Source organism: Morchella importuna (assembly GCF_003444635.1).
Source record: "Morchella importuna strain M04M26 chromosome Unknown Morimp01GS065, whole genome shotgun sequence".
Lineage (NCBI taxonomy): Eukaryota > Fungi > Ascomycota > Pezizomycetes > Pezizales > Morchellaceae > Morchella > Morchella importuna.
In genome coordinates, this window is record NW_025763461.1 from 39537 (window position 1) to 59918 (window position 20382).

The 20382-nt window shown below is 46.0% G+C and overlaps 4 protein-coding genes across 4 annotated transcripts; 1 reads left to right on the forward strand and 3 right to left on the reverse strand.

Annotated features, from left to right (window-relative positions):
• Positions 1-78: 78 nt before the first annotated feature.
• On the reverse strand, positions 79-626 carry LAJ45_11344 (uncharacterized protein; the record flags this gene model as incomplete). Its single annotated transcript, XM_046120853.1, has 2 exons — positions 79-412; positions 502-626. The coding sequence occupies 2 exons, from the start codon at positions 624-626 to the stop codon at positions 79-81; spliced, it is 459 nt and encodes a 152-aa protein (XP_045965940.1).
• A 3751-nt stretch (positions 627-4377) lies between these two features.
• Positions 4378-4698, reverse strand: LAJ45_11345 (uncharacterized protein; the record flags this gene model as incomplete). Its single annotated transcript, XM_046120854.1, has 1 exon — positions 4378-4698. One exon carries the CDS (start codon positions 4696-4698, stop codon positions 4378-4380), a length of 321 nt encoding a protein of 106 aa, XP_045965941.1.
• A 3928-nt stretch (positions 4699-8626) lies between these two features.
• On the forward strand, positions 8627-9007 carry LAJ45_11346 (uncharacterized protein; the record flags this gene model as incomplete). Its single annotated transcript, XM_046120855.1, has 1 exon — positions 8627-9007. One exon carries the CDS (start codon positions 8627-8629, stop codon positions 9005-9007), a length of 381 nt encoding a protein of 126 aa, XP_045965942.1.
• A 150-nt stretch (positions 9008-9157) lies between these two features.
• Positions 9158-9505, reverse strand: LAJ45_11347 (uncharacterized protein; the record flags this gene model as incomplete). Its single annotated transcript, XM_046120856.1, has 1 exon — positions 9158-9505. The coding sequence occupies one exon, from the start codon at positions 9503-9505 to the stop codon at positions 9158-9160; it is 348 nt and encodes a 115-aa protein (XP_045965943.1).
• Between the last annotated feature and the right edge of the window lie 10877 nt (positions 9506-20382).

Below are 20382 nucleotides of genomic sequence, written 5' to 3' on the forward strand. Positions count from 1 at the left end.
TTTCGGAGCTTTTCATTCTTTTTTCACTTCTTTCCGTGTTGGAATGTAAGAAAAAAGGGGTATTTTATTGTTTATCAACTAAGTATTTTCGAAAGCATTCGCTACCTCCTCCTCTGTCAACACACGCTGAAGGTAGATCTCCCAAGACTTTGCAAGGCGTTTGGAAAGGGCGATACTACATCCACTTTGATTAAAGCCTGGGGGATCGGTATCCATAGGATTAATGTTGGTTAAAGTAGTGCCATGATATTCAGAAGGCTTCCAAACAACGAGAGAGTTTTGAGAAGCCTCAATGAGTAAACCGAAATCAGAAAGATAGAAGTTTCCACCCATTTTGGTTCCCTCGCTGGCAACCCTATTCGTTGTCCAAGCTATCATATACTCTGTTGCGTTAAACTCATTATGTGTGTATCTGTGAATAGGTTGTTAATGATATTTTTAGCAACCTTTCGGTACTTGATATAAAGGGATAGTATTCGTATTATTTGCTTTCTGACTAACCTGATATAATTACTTGTAAACTGACCCGAGGGTGGTGCAAGCTCATGGTGTCGGAAAATCTGTTTTCCAATACTATACTCTCCAGTTGCACCAGGGGTCCTTGTGACGGGGTTCATGCGGCACATGTTGTGTTGAGTAAGATATTCCTGATAATCATTGATTACTTCGTATGGCAAGAGTCTCTTGCATACATTCCATAATAAAGCGAATACAGATGCACTCTGATATTTCATATCTTTGAGTTCATCGGAATTGTAGCTTTGGGAGAGAAGGTTTTGAGCCCATGCAAACATTGGCTGGTTTAACGCGCCAGCTGAGTAACCTTCGAGTACAATTTTTCCAGGATCATCAAGCTGTTATGTTTGTCAGACAACTGAAAAGAAACTTGTGAATAAGGACTTGATGGTAAATACATACCCTCACACTCTTCTTCTTTGCCAATGTATCGAGTACGATTGAATTCGCCCGTGCTCTTGTTTCCTCATGTGGTATAAAATTCCGGATAACGATGCATATGATTTTATTATGGGTATCGCGGAGAATAACACTCTCTTCCTTTCTTACCACCCTTTTCCATTCAGGATGTGCAACAATAATAATTTGCTTTCGCGTATGCCTCTTGTTGTATAGTTTGATTTTTTCGAAGTGTTTATACCAAATTGATCTAATCTCTTCGGAGGGGGCAACCCACAAATCTGGTGGTGGGTAGGGGGTATCAAGCTGAATTAGTCTCTCGTTGGTCTCAAGTGCACCGAGAAAAATGTCCCTGTTTTGAATGGTCCTGGTGAGGCCTATTGTGGAAACTAGTTTCCTGCGCTTGTAGTGATGGTCCTTGCGGTTGATTGACTGGGTATTGTAAGCATCGATCAAACTTGGACTTGATAGACACAGGGTGCATTCGTGTATATGATTGATGAATTGCGAGATTAAATCGTTATTTCCGAGGTTGTCATGGAAGTTAAGCCCGAGAGATGAAAGATGTTTGTGAAGAAAGCCACACAAAGAGCTGCCATGTATCGGAAAGACAGAGTGTTGGAAAGAGGCCACAAGGTTGGGATCAATGATCATTGCATGTGCGGCTGAGCACATTCCTCGGAAATGCGGGGACTGGGTGTAGGAGCATTCCATGACGTGTATTGGCGCTATGGTTTGTTCCTCGTAAGGTGGTGAGGTCGTGATTATATAGGGGAAATGCCAAGACAGGTTTTGAGCCAGCCAGCTGTATCGCGGGTTAAGTGAGATCTTGGTGTTTCATATACGCAAACACACTCTATTGATTTAACGTTGAGACATATCTCTTCGTTCGTTCACGCAATTCACAACCTTTTGCCGAAGAAATGGTGTGGGGCTTTTCCGTATACTAGCTGTAGTTGGGTTGTAACTGTTCTGACCCAATTGAGGACGCTACCCGCCGGCACTGGCATGATATCACCATATCGTGTGCTGCACCAATTGGTGCCTGAATCGGGGCCGGTGCTTGGATTGGTGTACAAAAAGGTTGATTCTGTGCTCGATTTCGTGTTCGATTCGGTGCCTAAATCTCACCTTGAGGAAAGTAAGCAAAGATGCAACAGAATTACGCGCTAGTAGGAGGGCACCAAACTACATACTAGGAGGACGCTGTTGAGCAGAATGTTGACGATTGATTGGTGGTGTGTATCGAGATGGAAGTGGAGGTGGAGGTGAATGTGGAAGGCGGAAGGTGAATGTGGAAGGTGGGGTGTCATTGGAAGTGTACATAATATGCCCTGTTCCAAGCAAGCCAGAGTTGCTTATCCCTTCTGTATTAGAGTGTATTGGCTACGCTGGATATCTAAATTTTGAGCTCAAATTTTGGATTCTTGACGAGTGGGGCGGAGTTAGACTAAAGAGGAACGGGTTAGTAATTACATTATAGCAATATAAAAAACTTTTGGAGACCCGGGGAGATTGAAGTATCAGTTCTATTCCTATGCCGTTGGATCAAAATTTGTTGAATCAGTTGCGGGCGACAAATGCCAGTTACGAGGAGATATTTCTTTTTCTCGTGGAAAACTTAATTATTCCGAATGTCCAAGCACGGCAAAGAATAAATCTCAACTCCTTAAGCGACTCAGATCTGTTGCACCTTACACGCTTTACCTCTCAAGTCATCCGTGAGGTTTCAAATGCCCTTCGCCTCTCAGAATCCTTCACCACCCCTTCACGCTATAGGTTCACTCGTGAAGAAGGATTTTCTATACTATACACAAGGCTTGCTTGGCCAAGTCGGCTACAGACGCTGTCTTTACTGCTTGGTTATTCGGCTTCAATGATTTCCGAGGCATTTTTTTGGGTGTTAGCCGAAATACAGTCCAATTGGGACTTTCTACTTTGCGATTTCAACTCAGGCCATCTAACTACTGACCGTCTGTCTTTATTTGCAGCAGCAATATACAAAAAAGGAGCGCCTCTACCAAATTGCTGAGGATTTATCGACTGCACGATACGCGATATTTGCCGACCTGTTGTATGGCAACGAACTTTTTGTAATGGGCATAAAAAGCATCACGCTTTGAAATACTCAGCAGTTAAGAGTCCGAATGGAATTATTTACCACTTATTTGGACCGTACGAAGGTAGACGGAATGACAATCATCTATTAAGAGAGAGCGGACTCAAAGACGGTTGTCTAGTTCATGCGCCTGAATTCTGCATTTACGGGGACCCAGTCTACTCAGTCTCTACAGTATTACAGTCTCCATTTAGTAACCTGGATATCACTGAAAAAGAGAAGACATTCAAGAAGGCAATGGCCTCGTGTCGCGAGTGTGTGGAATGGGGATTTGCAGACATCATTCGGTTATGGGCGTATTTGGATTATAAACGGGGTCAGAAGTTGTTGAATGCACCATTAGGAATGGAATACAGAGTAGCAGTTTTGTTAACGAATATTCATATCTGTCTGTATGGGTCCGAGACAAGCCATTACTTTAAATGCTTTCCACCTTTGCTATCAGAATACCTAAAAGGTAGATAACTGTTTTCTATATTTCTCTATCTGTTGTAATTGCCGATCGTGTATTATGCCGTATATCGTTCAATATCTCTATCATTTCCTCAAATTTGTTTCCAAACTCTTCAATCTTTCCTTTACTTCGTCCATATCTTTGTTCCGTCTTGATTCCCTTTCTTTTGTAATATCATGGAGTAGGACGGGAGTTGTGCAGTCGCTGAATTCCTTGAGCCGGTGCCTTGTACTGGAGTACCACTAAACCATCCATCTCCACCTCTAAATTGTTGAATGGGTACGCTGTGCGATGTGCCTATAGATTGGCTGTTAGGCGCGTCAGTGTCGCTGTCTTGTGATATGACTTGATCATTCTCATCTCGCATCAATCTCTGACGCCTAGTGGTCCGTGGTCTTTTACGTTGAGCGCTGCTGACAATTTGATCATCCGGGTGTGTCAAAATATCACCCGCCTGCCTGGCTGTGACATAGCCCATTGAAGCGATCTTACTAAAAGTCAATCCCCGTTCTTGATCAATCATATCAGATTGTCTTTTCCTTTCCGCAATAGCACTTTTCCCCCGCTCTAACAATTTTTTCCTCTTCAATTATGTTCGCAACACTTCCCAAAGTACCGGCCAGTCTCGTTAACTAGAACAAATACTCTAAATTAGTACTCGCACATCAGGTAGTAGCAGATATACCTACCGCATTATCATCCAATCCAAACTTATTCCTTTTAATATCTCCTGAACTACTCCGGGGTGGATTCTCTTTAAATGAAATCGGGTCCTTGATACGAGTCTGTAAATATAATGGCTTCTTTCCCATAAACCTATCGCATATGAGTAAATACAACTACTAGTAAGCAAAGTCACTTTTAGAAACCTATTTACTCATAGAAACACTTACTTCTTAGATTCATTCAGTCTCTTGAGTACCTCATCCCAAGCGGCAGTGGTTTTCCCATGACCCGAATTGTATGGATTTACATCCAGTATTGCCCTTGCTAGGTCTCGGGCTTCCTCAAAGCAAGCTTTGGCTGACCCGACAGGGCCCTGCATCCGCTCCAGAATCCCTATCTGACCAACTGGATGCATCCGCGACACCTTCTGGATCTGGATTGCCATTTGAACCGGCGCTCTCGGCATCCTCGGCGTTTGGTATCGCGAAAGTTCTATGTGAATATTAACATCATACTCTCTTTCTATGATATAGATGAGATCCATAACTGTTCCCTACCTCCCAATGTTTATAGACGAGTTTCGAAACGAATTCCGCCCGTTTCTTGCACTGTAAAAGTTACTAGAGGAAACCCTCCTGAGCATTGTATCATCTAGCAGTTGAGAAACATCCATATTGTGTCTGTCTTTAATTAGTTGTGACTTTCCTGATGGGGGATGATGATAAGTACTTCAATTATTTGATGCAGCGAGTTGAGGAGGAATGAGGTTGAAAGCCGGCTATGTCATAGCACTCATACAGTATAGTACAGTCTAGTCTAGTGCGCCGCCAAGAACTAAAAATTTGGGCTCAAAATTTGGATATCCGGCGTGGCCAATACACTCTATTCAGGACTTGTGGGAATCTGTGGCTTACCATACAAAATCTACTGCCTAGCTGGAAGCGGCCGTCGGCGGTGCAAAATTGTCTCCACTCTTCACGCAAAAATCCTCATTCAAGTAGTGCTTTAAACAGTTGTCGTTTGATTTTGGTTGATCACGACGCCGTTTCCACGCTAATGGGTGGTGATCCGCGGGAACAGACGAAGGGATTGAGCTCTAGATACAGCCTAAGCGTCAGTACCGGGGTTAAGGTTAAGTACTGAGAACCCCATTTTGGGCTGTAAGGGTCAGTGGGCGTCTGCTATTGGTCGATTCCAAAAAAAAGGACACTTGGCGGGCAAGAGGTTATTTGAATTGTGTGTGTTCCAGCTTTTGCAACGCAACCTCCATCCCCTCTTTTCCACTGATGCTCTCTCTGAGCTCCACGAAAAACAAGTTTGAAAGTTTAGGATTGCTATTAAGGTGATGGCCAGAACAAGGGCTATCATTTGGTTATTTTTTGCATTTTTAGGAAAATATTTAAATTTTTGAGTGAGTATATATGAAGTGTGTTCGTTCTTTTTTCCCCATACAAATTTCAGGGCCAAGATCAAAATTCATTGGCTGCTTTTTGGTTGCCATGGGCGGTTCCCATACAAAATCCAAGGCGTCTCGGTATTTAAGGTGAACCCCCGGTACAGTCGACTCTCGCTATAAGGGTTCCTTCTATAAGAATACTCGCCCTATAAGAATGTGAAATGCGGGCACGAACGAAGGGATAGGGCGTCTGAAATGTGATATATTAGGAGGCTAGTCCCGATTAGGTAAGCTGGAGGTGAATGACCTCAGGTTTAACGCATCTTGTGGATCCCCACCTTTGTAGAACCTCCTACCTGCATTGACACCTACCTACTACCTGCATCAACGCCTACTCCTAGATACCTGCATCGACACCCATCTCCTACCTTGGTAGAGTACCTCCCTCCTACCTGTATCGACGCCTAGATGCGTATTTACCTACCTGTATCGACGCCTAGATGCGTATTTACCTACCTATGCATTTTGACGCCTGTACTGACACCGCTACAGACTCCTAATCGACGCCTAATTGGCTATCAAGTTGACGACTAGATCGACCAAAGGCAGGCAGTCGGGGAGGTAGTTGGGTGTGGAGGTAGGTGGAGAGCTAGGCGGACAGTCGGGAAGGCAGTCATGCGCGGATGTAGGGACGGAGGTGGGCGCGGAGGTACCAGGTGGTTGATTTAATTAGCCTAGATAGTATACAGTACCCGGTAGAATTATTGCAAAAGTCAGAGCTAAAAGAGTGGATTTGTTGGTCTGTGCTCGCAGCAAAAACCTTGTAAGGGCCAATAGGACTATCGGGTCACGCAGAACCCACTTTCGCAATAATTTTACCAGATACTGTATGTAGTAATAGACGACGATTCAAGGCATATACATAAAGGACTAGTGCCGAGGTCACAAGTTGTGACCTAATTTAGCTTGCAGAATATTTGGCTCCCAGAGGAGAAACAAATAGGGTCCCTCCATGAAGGCAAAATTCCACCGCGTGCTCTGCGGGCTCCATCACCTCCATGGAGCACACTGAGCAATTTCACTTTTTCCTGATGCTGGTAGCCAGAGGAAGAGAAACGATACTTCGATGCGAATTGAAACGAAACCCGCAGAGTGGATCTCATTGAATTTAGAACACTATCTAGACCACATAAGCCTGATAGGGCATAACAAAAAGTAACGGATTTATGTTGTGGATAAAATTTTATTTTGTGAAGAATTGTAATTCTGGTGAAGTGGCCGGAGTGTGAATGTTATGCAGGAAAAAGGGAGTGTTATGGCTATTCATCTCTACTTGTTTGTAGAGGAGTATTCAAGGATACTTGTTGTAATAATTGGGAAAAGGGGACTAAAATACTGAATGGTGGCCCAGATGGGGGTGGAGCAGGGGAGCTGGAAGAGTACACGATAACAATGTTCACTTATCAGGATTGTACAGAGGAATTTCAAGCAGGTAGACCACATCTATTATTATAGCTTATGTTTACTTGAATGGTATCTTTGAACAAAGTTTGGTATTGTTCTTGCAGCAGACAGGAGTTAGCTAGTTAGCAAGTAAAGAGCCATCTTCTTGGATAAAAACAGAACTAGTTGTGAATTCAGCTCCAGTTGGGGGTTCGGGAATGCAGCATTCATCAGGAATAGACTCCGATTGGCTGTCCGATGAGTAGGAATCTGTACAAATTAGTATTCGTAGAGAAAGTATATATCATTGGTGAGTATAACCGACATTCAGGCATTCCTGGATTATGACTGGCTTCGGACCTGAAGTACAATTTCTGGTAAAACAGCGATCTTGCGATAGCATTTTCGGCCTTCTTCTGCATGGCATCAAGTTCCTCTTTGCACTGTCTGCGCTCCTTTCGGTATAGCTCAATGTCAACTTTTAGTTCCAGGTTCTCGTTCGCAACATTTATATATCTATGATTAAGCTTTTTGATTCTGGCCAGCGTTGACTTTAGTTCAGTCACTTCCTGTGACTGGGGTAGGTGGCTTTGGGTGGGTTTCTTCAGGCCCTGATGAGATCCGGCTTGAGGATAAGTGTTAGGAACCATATATGGGCTTTCGGGTGGAGGGGCTCCACTTCTTTTGGTAGAAATATCCCGATCCAAGAAATCTGAAATTGAATGGATTTTGTGGGGTGAAGGTATTACGAATGAATCGGTATTTTGAGAGTCCTCGATGGTGCTAGAAGAGGACGAGTGATTAGTGATACAGTGGTTCATAAATAGCAAGGAGGAATACACTAACCTCATCATTAAATCGAGTTTCTTGAGGGTATTAAGTTGTGTATAAGCAATCGATGGATTATGCTTTTGAGGTATAGTTAGATAAGTTCGATTGATGGAGTTTCTTACACATACTTAGGCTGCTTTTGTCAGTTGTTTGATAGGAGTGATGAGTCGGAGGCAATTGTGTGAACTTATACATTCTGTGGAGACATATGTGTCTTTGAGAAAATTGGCCGATGGGTGTTTAAATATGTGTTCAAAGGAGGCTCAAGTACGAGACAGAATACCAATTTGAATAGAGAGTACTTTTGACGAGTTGTGTCAAGTCTAAAAGAAACAAGTATGTGCAATGCATGGTTTTTTGGTTTTCTAATTTCTCAGTTTATGTTGTAATCGTGTTTTTCTAGGGAAACCCCACTGTGATAGATATTGATAATTTGATTGCACCCGATTGGTTGAGTAAAGGTAATGGTTCATAGCATAATTTTTTGTGTCATTCTCGAGTGATTGGAGGGGTAGTGGGGGTGGGGGTGGGGTTATTTTATTTTTATGTAGTTGATTTAAGGTTTAGCCAAGCATTTCACCGAGTGAGCAAGGGTTACAGTATCGCGTTCGGGTATAAGGTGTTCACTGTGCAGCCTCCCAGATAACACGTGTTTTCAGGTACAAATTGTGTTAACTGGGAATCAGACAACACCCCCCCGAAAGAATTCATCAGTTCCACGATAACTGAGTACCTACTCTATACCTGCCAAGTAATATCATCGATACCAGGAACCTTTTAAACCAGGACAGATATTTACACAATGGTTAGCATCGCCATATTTGCTAGATCTCTGTCACCAGATCAGGCTACGAGGCTGAAAGCTTCTGTAAGAGAAAGTTTCTCGCATTTGAAAAAAAGGCTTGAGGATTCCGAGTTTATCAGGAGATTACAAAGACAGGAAATCGAAGAATTGAACAGAGAGCTACGATTGATGGAAGAGGATATCAAGGTCACCCGAGATCTGATGAGGGAAAACGCAATTATCAAAGGCGAGGCTGCCGTTGTGTGCGAGGAGCTCCGAGCTGCATTAGTGGATAGAGACTGGTACAGGGCTCTCGTTCTCGAGACACGCGTAGGGTATGGTCGGAAGGAGAGTGAAGGTAAAGAGTATCTATACATATTCTTAACAGGAGTGTACTAATATATACTAGAGTTATAAAATGACTCGGGGGTGTTTTAGATAATTAGGACTTGCAGTTAGAAAAAAAGCGAATTTATTCATTGAGGTAAGCAACACAGTTTGAATTATTAAGTTTGCAAAAGACAGCAAGATACTGAAACTGACAACAAACTAGCTAAATGAATTACGTTTTTGTGTTCGTGCAACTGGGGATCGTTCCTTTGCCTGGCTACAAGAGGTACGAACGGTATTCTGAATGAAGCCAAATTTAGACAATTGATGTTGTCCCTCGGGTTGCTTGCCCTTCTGTTGGATAAGCTTGGCCTTTGCTTTCTCTGTTGCCCGCAGTTTCAAACGGACTTTATTGTCCCTCTGCTTGATCATTTTTCTTGCCAATTCTTCGCGCTGTTTACGAAGATCTTCATCTGCTTTGAGATTTGCATGGAGTTGTGCCTCCGAGAGTCTAGGTATGTTCTTTTGTTTGTCCTTCGCGGCTTGTTTGGCGCGCTTACTGGTCATCGGAGGAGTGGAAGCTGCAAGAGGACCATTCACAAGGAAACTATTAACGGGCTCCGTGACAGTGCGGCAAAGATAGTCTGAGATCGCCGGCTAGCCTCTATCGCGGATATGAATCGTCTTTCGCAGCTCGTTTTTCTTTTTGTAGAAGCGGGATTCGTTATTGGCTGTTGGCTGGTATTGGTGAAGCGAATATTTGTGATCGAGGGGATTCTTACAAGACATTGCTGTATGGATTGGTGGAGGTTTGATATTAATTGCGAGAATGAGGGAACATTCTGTCTGTTTTATAGTGAGAAAACAGATGAGGTCACGAATCAAATAATCGATCAAGTCATACATTGCGACTTTGAGTGTGTATACACATAGTTGTCAATTTTATCTGCCAGTTATTCAAGGGTAAGATGAAACCGATTTACGAAAGCCTTGTTATCAAAGCCAAATTACGCGTAACTCTAAGGACAGTTATGCATAATTCTGGAACTATGAGGGAAATCGTTCAATGTAAATGTGGCCGACTCATAGTGTGTTTATGTGGCAAGCAATGTGGCCCGATGAGAGCCACAAGTAAAAAGTTCGGCAGACAAAACAACAACAAAACATACTTGAAAACTGAGAATCAAAAATAACAAGCGATACCGAAAAGAAGTGAGTTGAGGGGAGATTAAACAATTAGGCATTCCCGAGCTTTAGGTAATGATAATTGACTCTATTTAGAGACAAAATGACAACATCTTTCGAGTGCTCGCAGTGTGATCAGAAATTTCAGAGCAATGCGAGACTCATGAGTCACAAGAGGGTGATTGAGTCCCAGCCTCTGTTCTAGATGCATTTTCTAACACTCGAGTAAAATATTTAGGAGACTCATCAAACGAGTGTCGAGGCCACCAGTTGGGATGGAAATACTGCAACTCTGGCTCGGGATGGAGTTACAGGATTATTTAGATGCCAATGTGGTTATACGAGTGGAAAGCCAGAGTATATAAGAAGGCACATTCGGTTGAGGAACACAACACATGATGAAACGACTCCTGCTTATTCACGAAATACAAAAAAGACTACCTCAGCGGGTGATGGTAACCAAGGGGTTTCGGTGCGCGATGGGGGCAACGAGGCCACCCCAGCTGTTGGAACCCCAGCAATTAATACAAAGAAAAGACGGTCGGGAAAGGCAAAAGCCGCCGCTAAGCCTGCCCCACCTCCTGTAGAGTCAGGCAATAACTCGGAAGCTTTAGTTGCATCTACCAACGCTACTATAGACAATGTAGTTGAGTCTGGTGTTCCGATTGATCCACGACTAAAGGAAAATGTTGCAACCCCACCTGTCCCGACGAGTGTCGCCGAAACCTCAAGCTCTACAGGGTTGCAAGAGTCTGTTGCTACTATACCGAGTAATTGTATGTATCAGAAAAAGCTCCAAGTATCGTCGAGTTTACTAAACTTTCAATAGCTACTACATCTCCACTCGATACTGAAACAGATCAGGGAGTGGGCGTAATTCCAGTTGGAGAGGCGCTGAGTCGGCCTTCTGTTTGTGAATCTCCTCCATCCACATTTGCTGTGAATGGGGATAATGTGGTGGAGTCGCTTGACAGCCAAATGGTTTCAGAACAAAATACTACATCTACGGATGACATAATCAGTGAAGACTCAGCGAAGGGAAGTGAGGCTGCTGAAGTTGGGCAGATGAATGCTGGTATGGAAGACACCGGTGACGAGTTTCTCATCCCAAGTGGAAGTATGGAGGATCTTCTCGGGGATCATATTACAGATCTCGACTTGGAGAACCTCTGTATGCAGAATGATATAAGAAAATATTTTGATGGTGAGTGTTTTATACTCGCGAGGTTCGATGAGTTTTTCTAAATATAGGAGTAGGGCAAAAGGAAGCTTCTTCGTCATATCAAGGTTTGGGTAATGAACCTCCTGGTTTAGGTGAGATAGAAACTCTCTTATTGCTTCTGTTTATCTCAGTAGCTAACGAGTGGGAATCAGAACTCGGAGTTTCCAACGAATTAGTGGCGGGTGAAGATTATGAGATGATAGCAGATTCTCCCAATACTGTTCTTTCCGGTGATTTGGATATGCTTGGAAAGGCAGCCTGCACACCTCCTTTCTTGGCTGCTTCAGATATGCAGGTGGTGTATGCCGAAACGAGATTACTTGTATCGACAAGTTGGAACAAGCAAGCCGTTTCGGGTTTAGCAAGTGCTGTGCCCAGCTTGATTCAAGAATCGACGGATAATAACCCTTTAGATGAGCTCGGAGCACGGCGAGCTGCAGCAAACTGGGGTCTAGAGTATAATCGGGAACACAAAGTAATGATATGCTTTCAATGCAAAACTGGAATCGATCCGAGGTATATTCTCTCACACTTGGTGTCGAAACACAAGTTCAAAAAGGGTGAAAAACATTTGCAAAAGATTCTCGAAGTTTTGGAGCTTTTGCCGGTTCACGAGGTGGAAGTGCAGGTTCCCGATAAAGCTCCAATCGATCCTCTGGCGATTTATGATGGGTTTAGATGCCTCTCATGCCCTTATTCATCAAGATCTAAAGAGACAATGCAGCGGCATATCCGAGAGAAACAGACACCGACAAATCCCCCTGAGGGACACAATTCAGCAAAAGGGTATCGCGATGCCCAGGTACAATCATTCTTTATAGGGCTAGGGAGGAAATGGTTTCCTGTAGTTCCAGATAGTAAGATGAGAATCGATAGGGGATTGATAACGGAAGAAATGAGAGTCAATGAAAAGAGAAAGTTCAACGAGTTCATGAGAAGAGCGACAGGAGGCGTGGTTGGGGAGGTGATTGGAGACCAGGTTTCGCCTTGGCTTAGGAGAACTGGTTGGCTGATTCACTTCAAAGAAACAGATCTCGCGGTTATCCGCAAGTTAATGGATATACCACAAGGGGAGTTTTATCAGGGTTTGTCTGCAGTCGCCTGTGCTGTGGGTGATATGTTTATTGTCTGCAGGAACATATATGACTGGAAGGCCGGCCTAGCGACGAGGCGCTGGATGGCGAGCTTTAGTTCACAGGAATACTCAGTTAAACCATGGAAAAGGAGATTTGGCTCTACTGAAAAGAGATACGCCGATGGCTTCAAGAAGATCATTATTTATCTCGTGCATATTTGGGTTGGAGATTACATTCGAAAGCCACCTTATGATAACATGCTAGTGTTCACGAATGAACAAAAGGAATGGCTGATCAGTATCGAGAAAGAGATCCAACAAAGTAAAAGCGATGAGCAGGCGGGTGACGATGATATGGAGAACTCTATTCATTACCAGAACTTGGAAAAGGCAGTTTTCGGGTTCAGCATGAGCCTTCTTATGCAATCATTCAGTGAGACTATGCTAATGCGAGCTCCATTCCTACATGCTGTCGGCGTTCTTGGAATTGACCCAATTGAATCCTTATTCAAAACAGCGAAGAATATCTCAACAGATCTGGCAGGTTTACAATACGATGCGAGAATCTTGTTTCTGCGAAAGGCTTGGGAACTCGCCAGAGGGAATGACGATGAAATATTACCTCAATTGGAGAAACTGCACCACAAATACCTGACACCTACGGGCTTGGTTCCAGTTGCGGAGGTTACCAACCTGCTTGCTTGGGCTTTGCAGATTGGCAGGCTTGAATCCAACCAACCTGACCTGTTCTGGAGTCTTAAAGGTGGCGAAGAAACCATATGCTATAAAGGTTCGGAACTGAGTATGGCGAGGTTCAGGAAAATGATTAAAGACCAAGTGGAGAAAGCTTGGGTGCTTTTGAAAGGGTTCGGGATTGCTATGCCGCAAGGGGACCTTGAGAATTGGGTATCGGGTGTGTGTGATGATATGTCATGCCTCAACAGAGACTACTGTTTTCTTAAAGACCGAAGAAATAGGAAGATCTTTGCTCCCCAAGGGAATGGGGAGTGCCTTGACGCTATATTTGACAATGAAACTCTGAGGAACAAAATATTGCGAACAGTCGATGGAGAATTGGTATATATGGACAACGGCATTCAACAACTAATTAATGATCAAAATCTGCTTCTCGAAGCACTGCTACTACTATTCCACCTAGTTGGGGGTCAACCCGCGAGAGCCTCGGAGATCATTAAAATTAAATTCCGAAATGGGATTTTGGGGAACAGAAATATTTTTGTTGTTGATGGTATGTTAATGTGGGTCACCAGTTGGCACAAGGGTCTTACCAAATCGGGTCATTCGAAATTTATTCCACGTTTCCTCCCTTCGGATATAGCTGCGGTATACATTTTGTACATCGAAAGAGTACATCCTTTGATGGATTATTTGAGGGAGGTATGCATTACAATGTTTGGGGAAATGGCCAGTGCTAAGCGATAATTCTGTAGCGTTTAAACTGATGATATTGTAAACCGGATTCCCTTGACTTGATGGTTGATGATACCCTCAAGTCTTCGCAGAATCCTGCCCTATTTATACATGTTGGAACCTAGGCCAAGGCCCGCTTTCTAATACTAACTGATACAACGATAATAGAATAAGACAATGCTCCCGAAGATACCCCAGATAGAAAAGCGCCCCCGCATAGTTCCGTCCTCCATTCTAATTCCGACACGTAACCATGAACCTTGCAATTGCCAGTCATCGGGCTGTACCATACTATTATCCTAGACCTACTTCCCTGAGTAGAACAGCCTACAGCCGTAAGCCCCGCTTCCTATTCTATTTCGGGTGAGACACCCAACAGTAAGCGTGCCGTCATAATAGTATAGTACTAGTGTGGTAACACCGCGTGCCCCCACACTACCCGATACCTTTCTATGCTTGTCCTTCCGTTACCCGACCGTCCTCGCATCACAATCCGTCACTCGTATTCCTCACTGTTCTAAGCCTTTAGGACAGTATTCCGTAATCCCTGTAACACTACTCCCCCTTCCTAGACGTCGCCCTCGACCGTTAAAACCCTTCTATGATAAAAACCCTGTGGGAAAAGTCATAGAGTAGGGAAAGGTATCGAGCTTAGTCCCGCCTGTTCCGTTGTCGCTTATGAGCCCGTTCGTCATCGATCGCTGGGCCTCGACTTCGTGTATGGGGTCGTATGTTGGAGGTTGGCTGGAAGTTCTCATCCGCCAATGCCTCCTGTGGCTCGGGTGTTGCTAGTCGTTTTCGTGTGTTTTGCTGCCTAGCGGGATCCGGGTCCTCGCGATAGGGCCGTAGCAGCATCTCGTGGAATACGTCATGAACCCTCCATTCTACCGGGAGTTCAAGGCGGTAAGCCCGATTGCCTATTACCGCTGAGATCGTGAATGGTCCTGTAAATTTATCTGACCACTTGGAGTATCCGCCTAGGTTCCGAGTATCCAGCAAGACTTTCTGACCGATAGTGAACCGCTGTACTGCTGGTCCTGGCTTTGACGCCATCCTGTCGAAGGTCTTCCGTAGCGTATCTCTTGCTAACTCATGGGCCGTGATGATCTCGTCCAAGTAGTTGTTCCCGTTGGCATCTAAACGTTCGATCTCCGCATCTGTAGGCCAGTCCGTCCGAGGGTGGAAGCCATAGTTGCAGTAGAACGGTGATTGTCCCGTCGACGTGTGCTTCGCATTATTATAGGCATATTCGCAGATAGGTAACAGATCCTTCCACTTCTTTCCTGTTCCTGCCGTATATGCCCGGATATAACCTTCCATGTGCTGGTTGGTCCGTTCTGTCTGGCCATCGGTCTGCGGGTGGAATGATGTGGAGAGTCTTCTACGAATTCCCAATCTTTCCGTGATGGCCGCCCAGAATGCTGACACGAACTGGGTTCCTCTATCAGAAACGATGCTCCTAGGAAGTCCGTGAAAACGCCAGATGTCCTTGACAAATGCGTTAGCGGTCTGTTCCGCGTTGATTCCCGTCATTGGAATGAAGTGAGCCATTTTCGTAAAACGATCCACAACTACCAATACGTTACGGAATCCTGATTTCTCCTTTGGCATTTCTACTACGAAATCCATCGAGATATCAGTCCAAGGTGTGGTGGCTAATTCTAGGGGTTGAGGGAGTGACAAGTGTCTCCGACGTTGCTTGGCTCTCTGGCATACATCGCAAGTCTTGACGAAGTTGGCTACATCTGTGGACATTCCTGGCCACCAGTAGTTCCTATCGATCAACTCAAGGGTTTTATCCCTTCCTAGATGCCCCGCTACGGGTCGATCATGATGTTCCTCAATGACCTGCTTGACCGCGTAGCCCGGTACTACCCATCGACCATCGTGGGTGGGGTCATTCGAATCGGGACTCCATTCAGCGGCAGGCTCTACCTTTACGACAGCAGCCTCCGGTGGTCCGAAGATCTCAAGGTTTGAGTCAGGGAGGTGTTCATCCGGAACCATCCTCCGAACCCATCGTCTTTCCTGTTCATACCAACCCTGTAGTGGCTGAGGCAGCTCTACGCTCGGTATGTCGTACCACTGATCCAACTGATTCCATTCCTCTTCGGGGTTGCCAATCACTTCAGACCCAGTTTCTACGCTGGTCCGTGATTTTCTGACAAATTGTTCTGCGTTGAGTAGCTGTTTTACGGGCTGCTCACGCATTACTCCCCCTTCCATCGCGAACTCCGGACGCCTTGTAAGTGCATCTGGCTTGCCGTTCTTTTCGCCTGGTCGGTAATGGATCTTGAAGCGAAAAGGTGCTATCTTCTCGGCCCATCTGGCTTGTCTTCTCGACAACTTCTTGGTCGTTGTGAAATACTGCAGGTTTTGATGATCCGAATGTATCTGGATAGGGATGTCCGTCCCTTCCAGCCAGTGTCTCCAAGTCAAGAGAGCAGAGACTATTGCGAGCATCTCCTTGTCATAGATCTCGTAGTTGACCTCTGCCTCGTTGAACTTGCGAGAGTGGTAAGCTACCGGATGTAGGATACCGTCCTCGAACACCTGAGAGAGTACTGCGGCCTCGGCCCAATCACTCGCATCAGTCTCCACGATTGCTTCGCGGTGTTCGTCATAGTGTCGGAGTATTGGAGCGGACGTAAATCTTCCTTTGAGCTCGTCGAACGCGTCCTGCTGTTCCCTGCCCCATTTCCATACGGAACCTTTCTTCAGGAGATCGGTCATGGGTCTGCAAACCTCAGAGTATCGGTGGATAAACCGTCTTAGGAAATTGGCGAATCCGAGGAAGCACTGAAGTTCCTTGACTTTGGTTGGAGCTAACCAACCTTCGATCGCCTGAACTTTCTTTGGTGATACACGATTCCCTTTTCCTGATAGTATGAATCCCAGGAATTCTACCTCCTGTTGATACCATTCCGTTTTCTCGAGGTTTCCGTATAGATGGTGTCGTCGCAGTCGCTCCAAAACTTCCCGTACAAGAGTCGTATGCTCTTCTCTAGTCTTTGAATACATTAAGATGTCATCCAAGTAGACTACTACGCCTTGATCTAGAAGATCCTTGAATATGGTATTGACCATGACCTGAAACGACGCAGGAGCATTGGTCAGGCCGAAAGGCATTACCCTATATTCGAAGAGGCCGTATTTTGTTCGGAAAGCGGTTTTCCATTCTTCGCCCTTAGCAATCCTAATCAGATTATAGCCATTTTTCAGGTCTATTTTCGTGAAGTAGAGTGCTCCTTTCGTTGCGTCGGCCAGCTCATTCATGAGTGGTAATGGATAGCGGTTCTTGATCGTGATTCCATTCAAGCCGCGAAAGTCGACACATAACCGAAGCTTACCATTAGCTTTCGGAACGAACAGGACGGGTGCCGCTGCTGGGCTAGTGGAGGGGACTACTTTGCCAGAGGGCAGATTTTCGTCCAAATACTCCCGGAGTGCCTTATCTTCAGGTGGGGAGAGCGAATAGATCGGTCCCCACGGAGGCTGCTTTCCTTCCATAAGAGGAATGGTATGATCCCATTCAGAGTGGTCAGGTAGTCGCGCGGCTCCTTCCTTGGAGAATACGTCGGCATGTCCCTGAAACTCCACCGGTATAGCACTAACGAGAGCCTCGTTTACCGATGCTCTTGCCCAGAAGGGGTGTTGCTCAATCGCCATCTGCTTCTTGGGTGACGCCCTCAACAGCCTGATGACTAGCTCTTCTGGGTCTTGATCGTATATGTCCTCGACTGATACGAAGCATCCATTGACTATACAGTTGTTGCTATGGAAGCTAACACTGTTGCGTCCCCAATGGATGGTTGGTTGATGCTCCTTGAGCCATCGATGTGGTATGACGAGGTCCTCTCCTGCAAACGAGCCAACTTCACAGGTGATAGCCCTGTCTGGATGATTTCCGATGCGGAGGGTAAGAGGTTGAGTGATGTGAGTGCCGGAATTGGGCATAGGGGTACCATCGGCCTGTCTGATGATGAGAGGCTTTGGTCGAGGTTGAGTGGGTATTTTTGCACGGTGGATACAGTCCCAGGACATGATCCAGTCTTCTGTGCCACTGTCCAAGAGGGCGTTGACTGTCGCGACATGTTTGGTACTAGTTGCGGGGTGGTCCCAAGAGATTTCGATCTCGAGGCGAGTTTCTTGTGTGTTGGAAGCCATGTTTGTATGTTGGTTTAATAAAAGGTTGTTTATTGGTTTGATGTGGGTTGGTTCGATGGATTTTCTCTTTTGTTGAGCGCGGGGTGAGGGGTTTTATATAGAGAGTTCGAGTGTTTGATGAAGATCATGGTACAACACTTACGCACCAGGCGTTTCGGGGTGTAACCCCATCCTCAGAGTGTGTGTAAAGAGAATTGAATTTCCGCGCGTGTAGCAAAACAAATATAGAAAATCCCGTAGCCCACCGATAAAAATAACCATAATACATAAAATCCTTGTTTCCGCAACAAAATAGAAAGAAACCAGAACGCAACATGAGATACCGAAAAAATAGAAATACCCAATCAATTTTGATCCTCCAAAGTTGTAATCCTTGCCCTAAATACCTCATTCTGGGGGCCCAATTTTCGCTTCTTTTCACCCTCCCTTCCGTGGTCCTTTCCTCCGGAAGGATACCGTTTCCTCTTCAGGTCGGTTATCCTGACCTTACTCGTCGCCACGCAATCTTTCGCAAAGTGGTTATCTCTTCCACAACGGAAACACTTTTCTTCCTTTTGCCACTTCTCCTTCTCGTCCTTGGTGACACCTAAGTCATCCGAGGCCTTGGAGTTGTGTGCTGGCGCGGAGAAAGTTTTCCGAGGTGCGGGGTTGCGCGATTTTCGCCGTTCCGACTTCTCCTCACGAGGTTTCACGACATCTTTGCCACGTAAGATTTCTTTCCGGGCCTTCACCTCGTGATCCTTTCGTCCGACCTTTCTAACCCATGCTAGCCATTCTGCGAAATTTTCTGGTTCCTCGATCGCATTCGAGAGGCGTTGTTCCAGCGAGGAGTTTATTCCTGTTAGGATCATGGATTTCATTACGATGGGCCCGACCTTTGCGTCCCATTCTAGATTCTGCATCTCATTGATGTAGTCATCGATCATGCCAGTTTGACGGAGCCTATCCATCTTCTGCTTGGCTTGCTCTTGACTAGTCCGATTGCCATATTGAATCCGTAATTCGTTTTTGAAATTTTCCCATGTCCCGATGCTGGGGTCAACCGATAGTCGTTCCACGAAGTTTCGCCAGAATTTTGCCGCGCTCCCGGTAAGTTCCAAGGATGCCCATAGGATCTTGGTTTGGTCATCCCACCGGACTTTCCTCTGAAGTTCAATTAAGACTTCCATTTGGTCAATCCAGTGTCGCACGTCTTCGTCGGCTTTTCCAGAGAAGGGGATTTTTGCCTGTTTTGGCGTGTCTCCCAGGGTGGCGCGAGGGGGGTGCATGAGATTTACCTCTTGCTGCCTATTACGGCGCCTTCGCTCCTCCCGTCTTCTCTGCCTTCGCTCGCGTGCTCGGCGATCGTCCTCTGAATCTGAGGAGCTGGATGAGTCGGAGGGGGATGGGTCTCGTGGTCTCCCGCGGGTTCCTCCATTACCATTATTGCCGTTGCCTCCCCTGCCTCCTTGCTCACTTTGTTGGCTCCTGGCCTCAGAGCGAGGGGGTACGGGGGGTTGGTTTGCTGATTCTTCCGGTCTTTCTCCGGAATTGCTAGGGGGGTTTTGTGGAGGTTGGGGGGGTACTACGCCCCCGCCTCCTGAGCCTTCAGGGGCTGCTGCCGTTCTATTGGCTGCTACCCGCATTTGCTCGATAATCTCCTCCAGGTTCTTCTTCGTACCCGCGAACTGGTCTTCCATCGCAGCTTGTCTGTCCCGTTCCATCTTTTTGAGGGCAGCCGCAACTTCCGCGGGTATCTGCACTGGGCCATCCTTTGGGAGTTGCTGGACGAAGTTGGTCAGCGCGTTTATGTGCTGATCCTGTCGCTCCTGCCTCTCCTGATGCGCCCTAGTTGCTTCGACGATCTGCCCAAGGACTTGACCGAGGTTGCTGGTAGCGGCGGTGGATTCCGCTCGTAGCTGAGCCATGACCTGGTTGAGCTGATTGTCGCGCTCGGCTCTGTCCCCAGCAAACTTGGCGTGGAGGTCCTCGACGATCTTGTTGGTGTACTCCTGCTGCTGACGGGTGAGTTCTCTGAGGATGGGAATGTCCCGTACGTGCATGCTGAGTTCCTCGATCCCACGGCTGAGCTGTTGCACCACGGGGGCCCCTTGTCGCTGGACTTCTTGCCCAATAAGGTCGCCAAAAGGGTTCTCCACCCGCCGTTCCTCCACGTCCATGTTGGTATCCTCGTCGTCGTCCATTACCCGAGGCACCGAGGGCCTCTGAGTAGAGGATCTCTCTCTGATTGGGGTGACGTATGGGGAGAATTCCCTGTGGTCTACCTGCCGCCTCCTCGCCTGCCCATATGATTCTTCCTGCCTCGTCGATGCGAAGAGGGAGCCTATCGGCACATCTCTCTCTTTCCTGTGGCGCCTCTTCGCC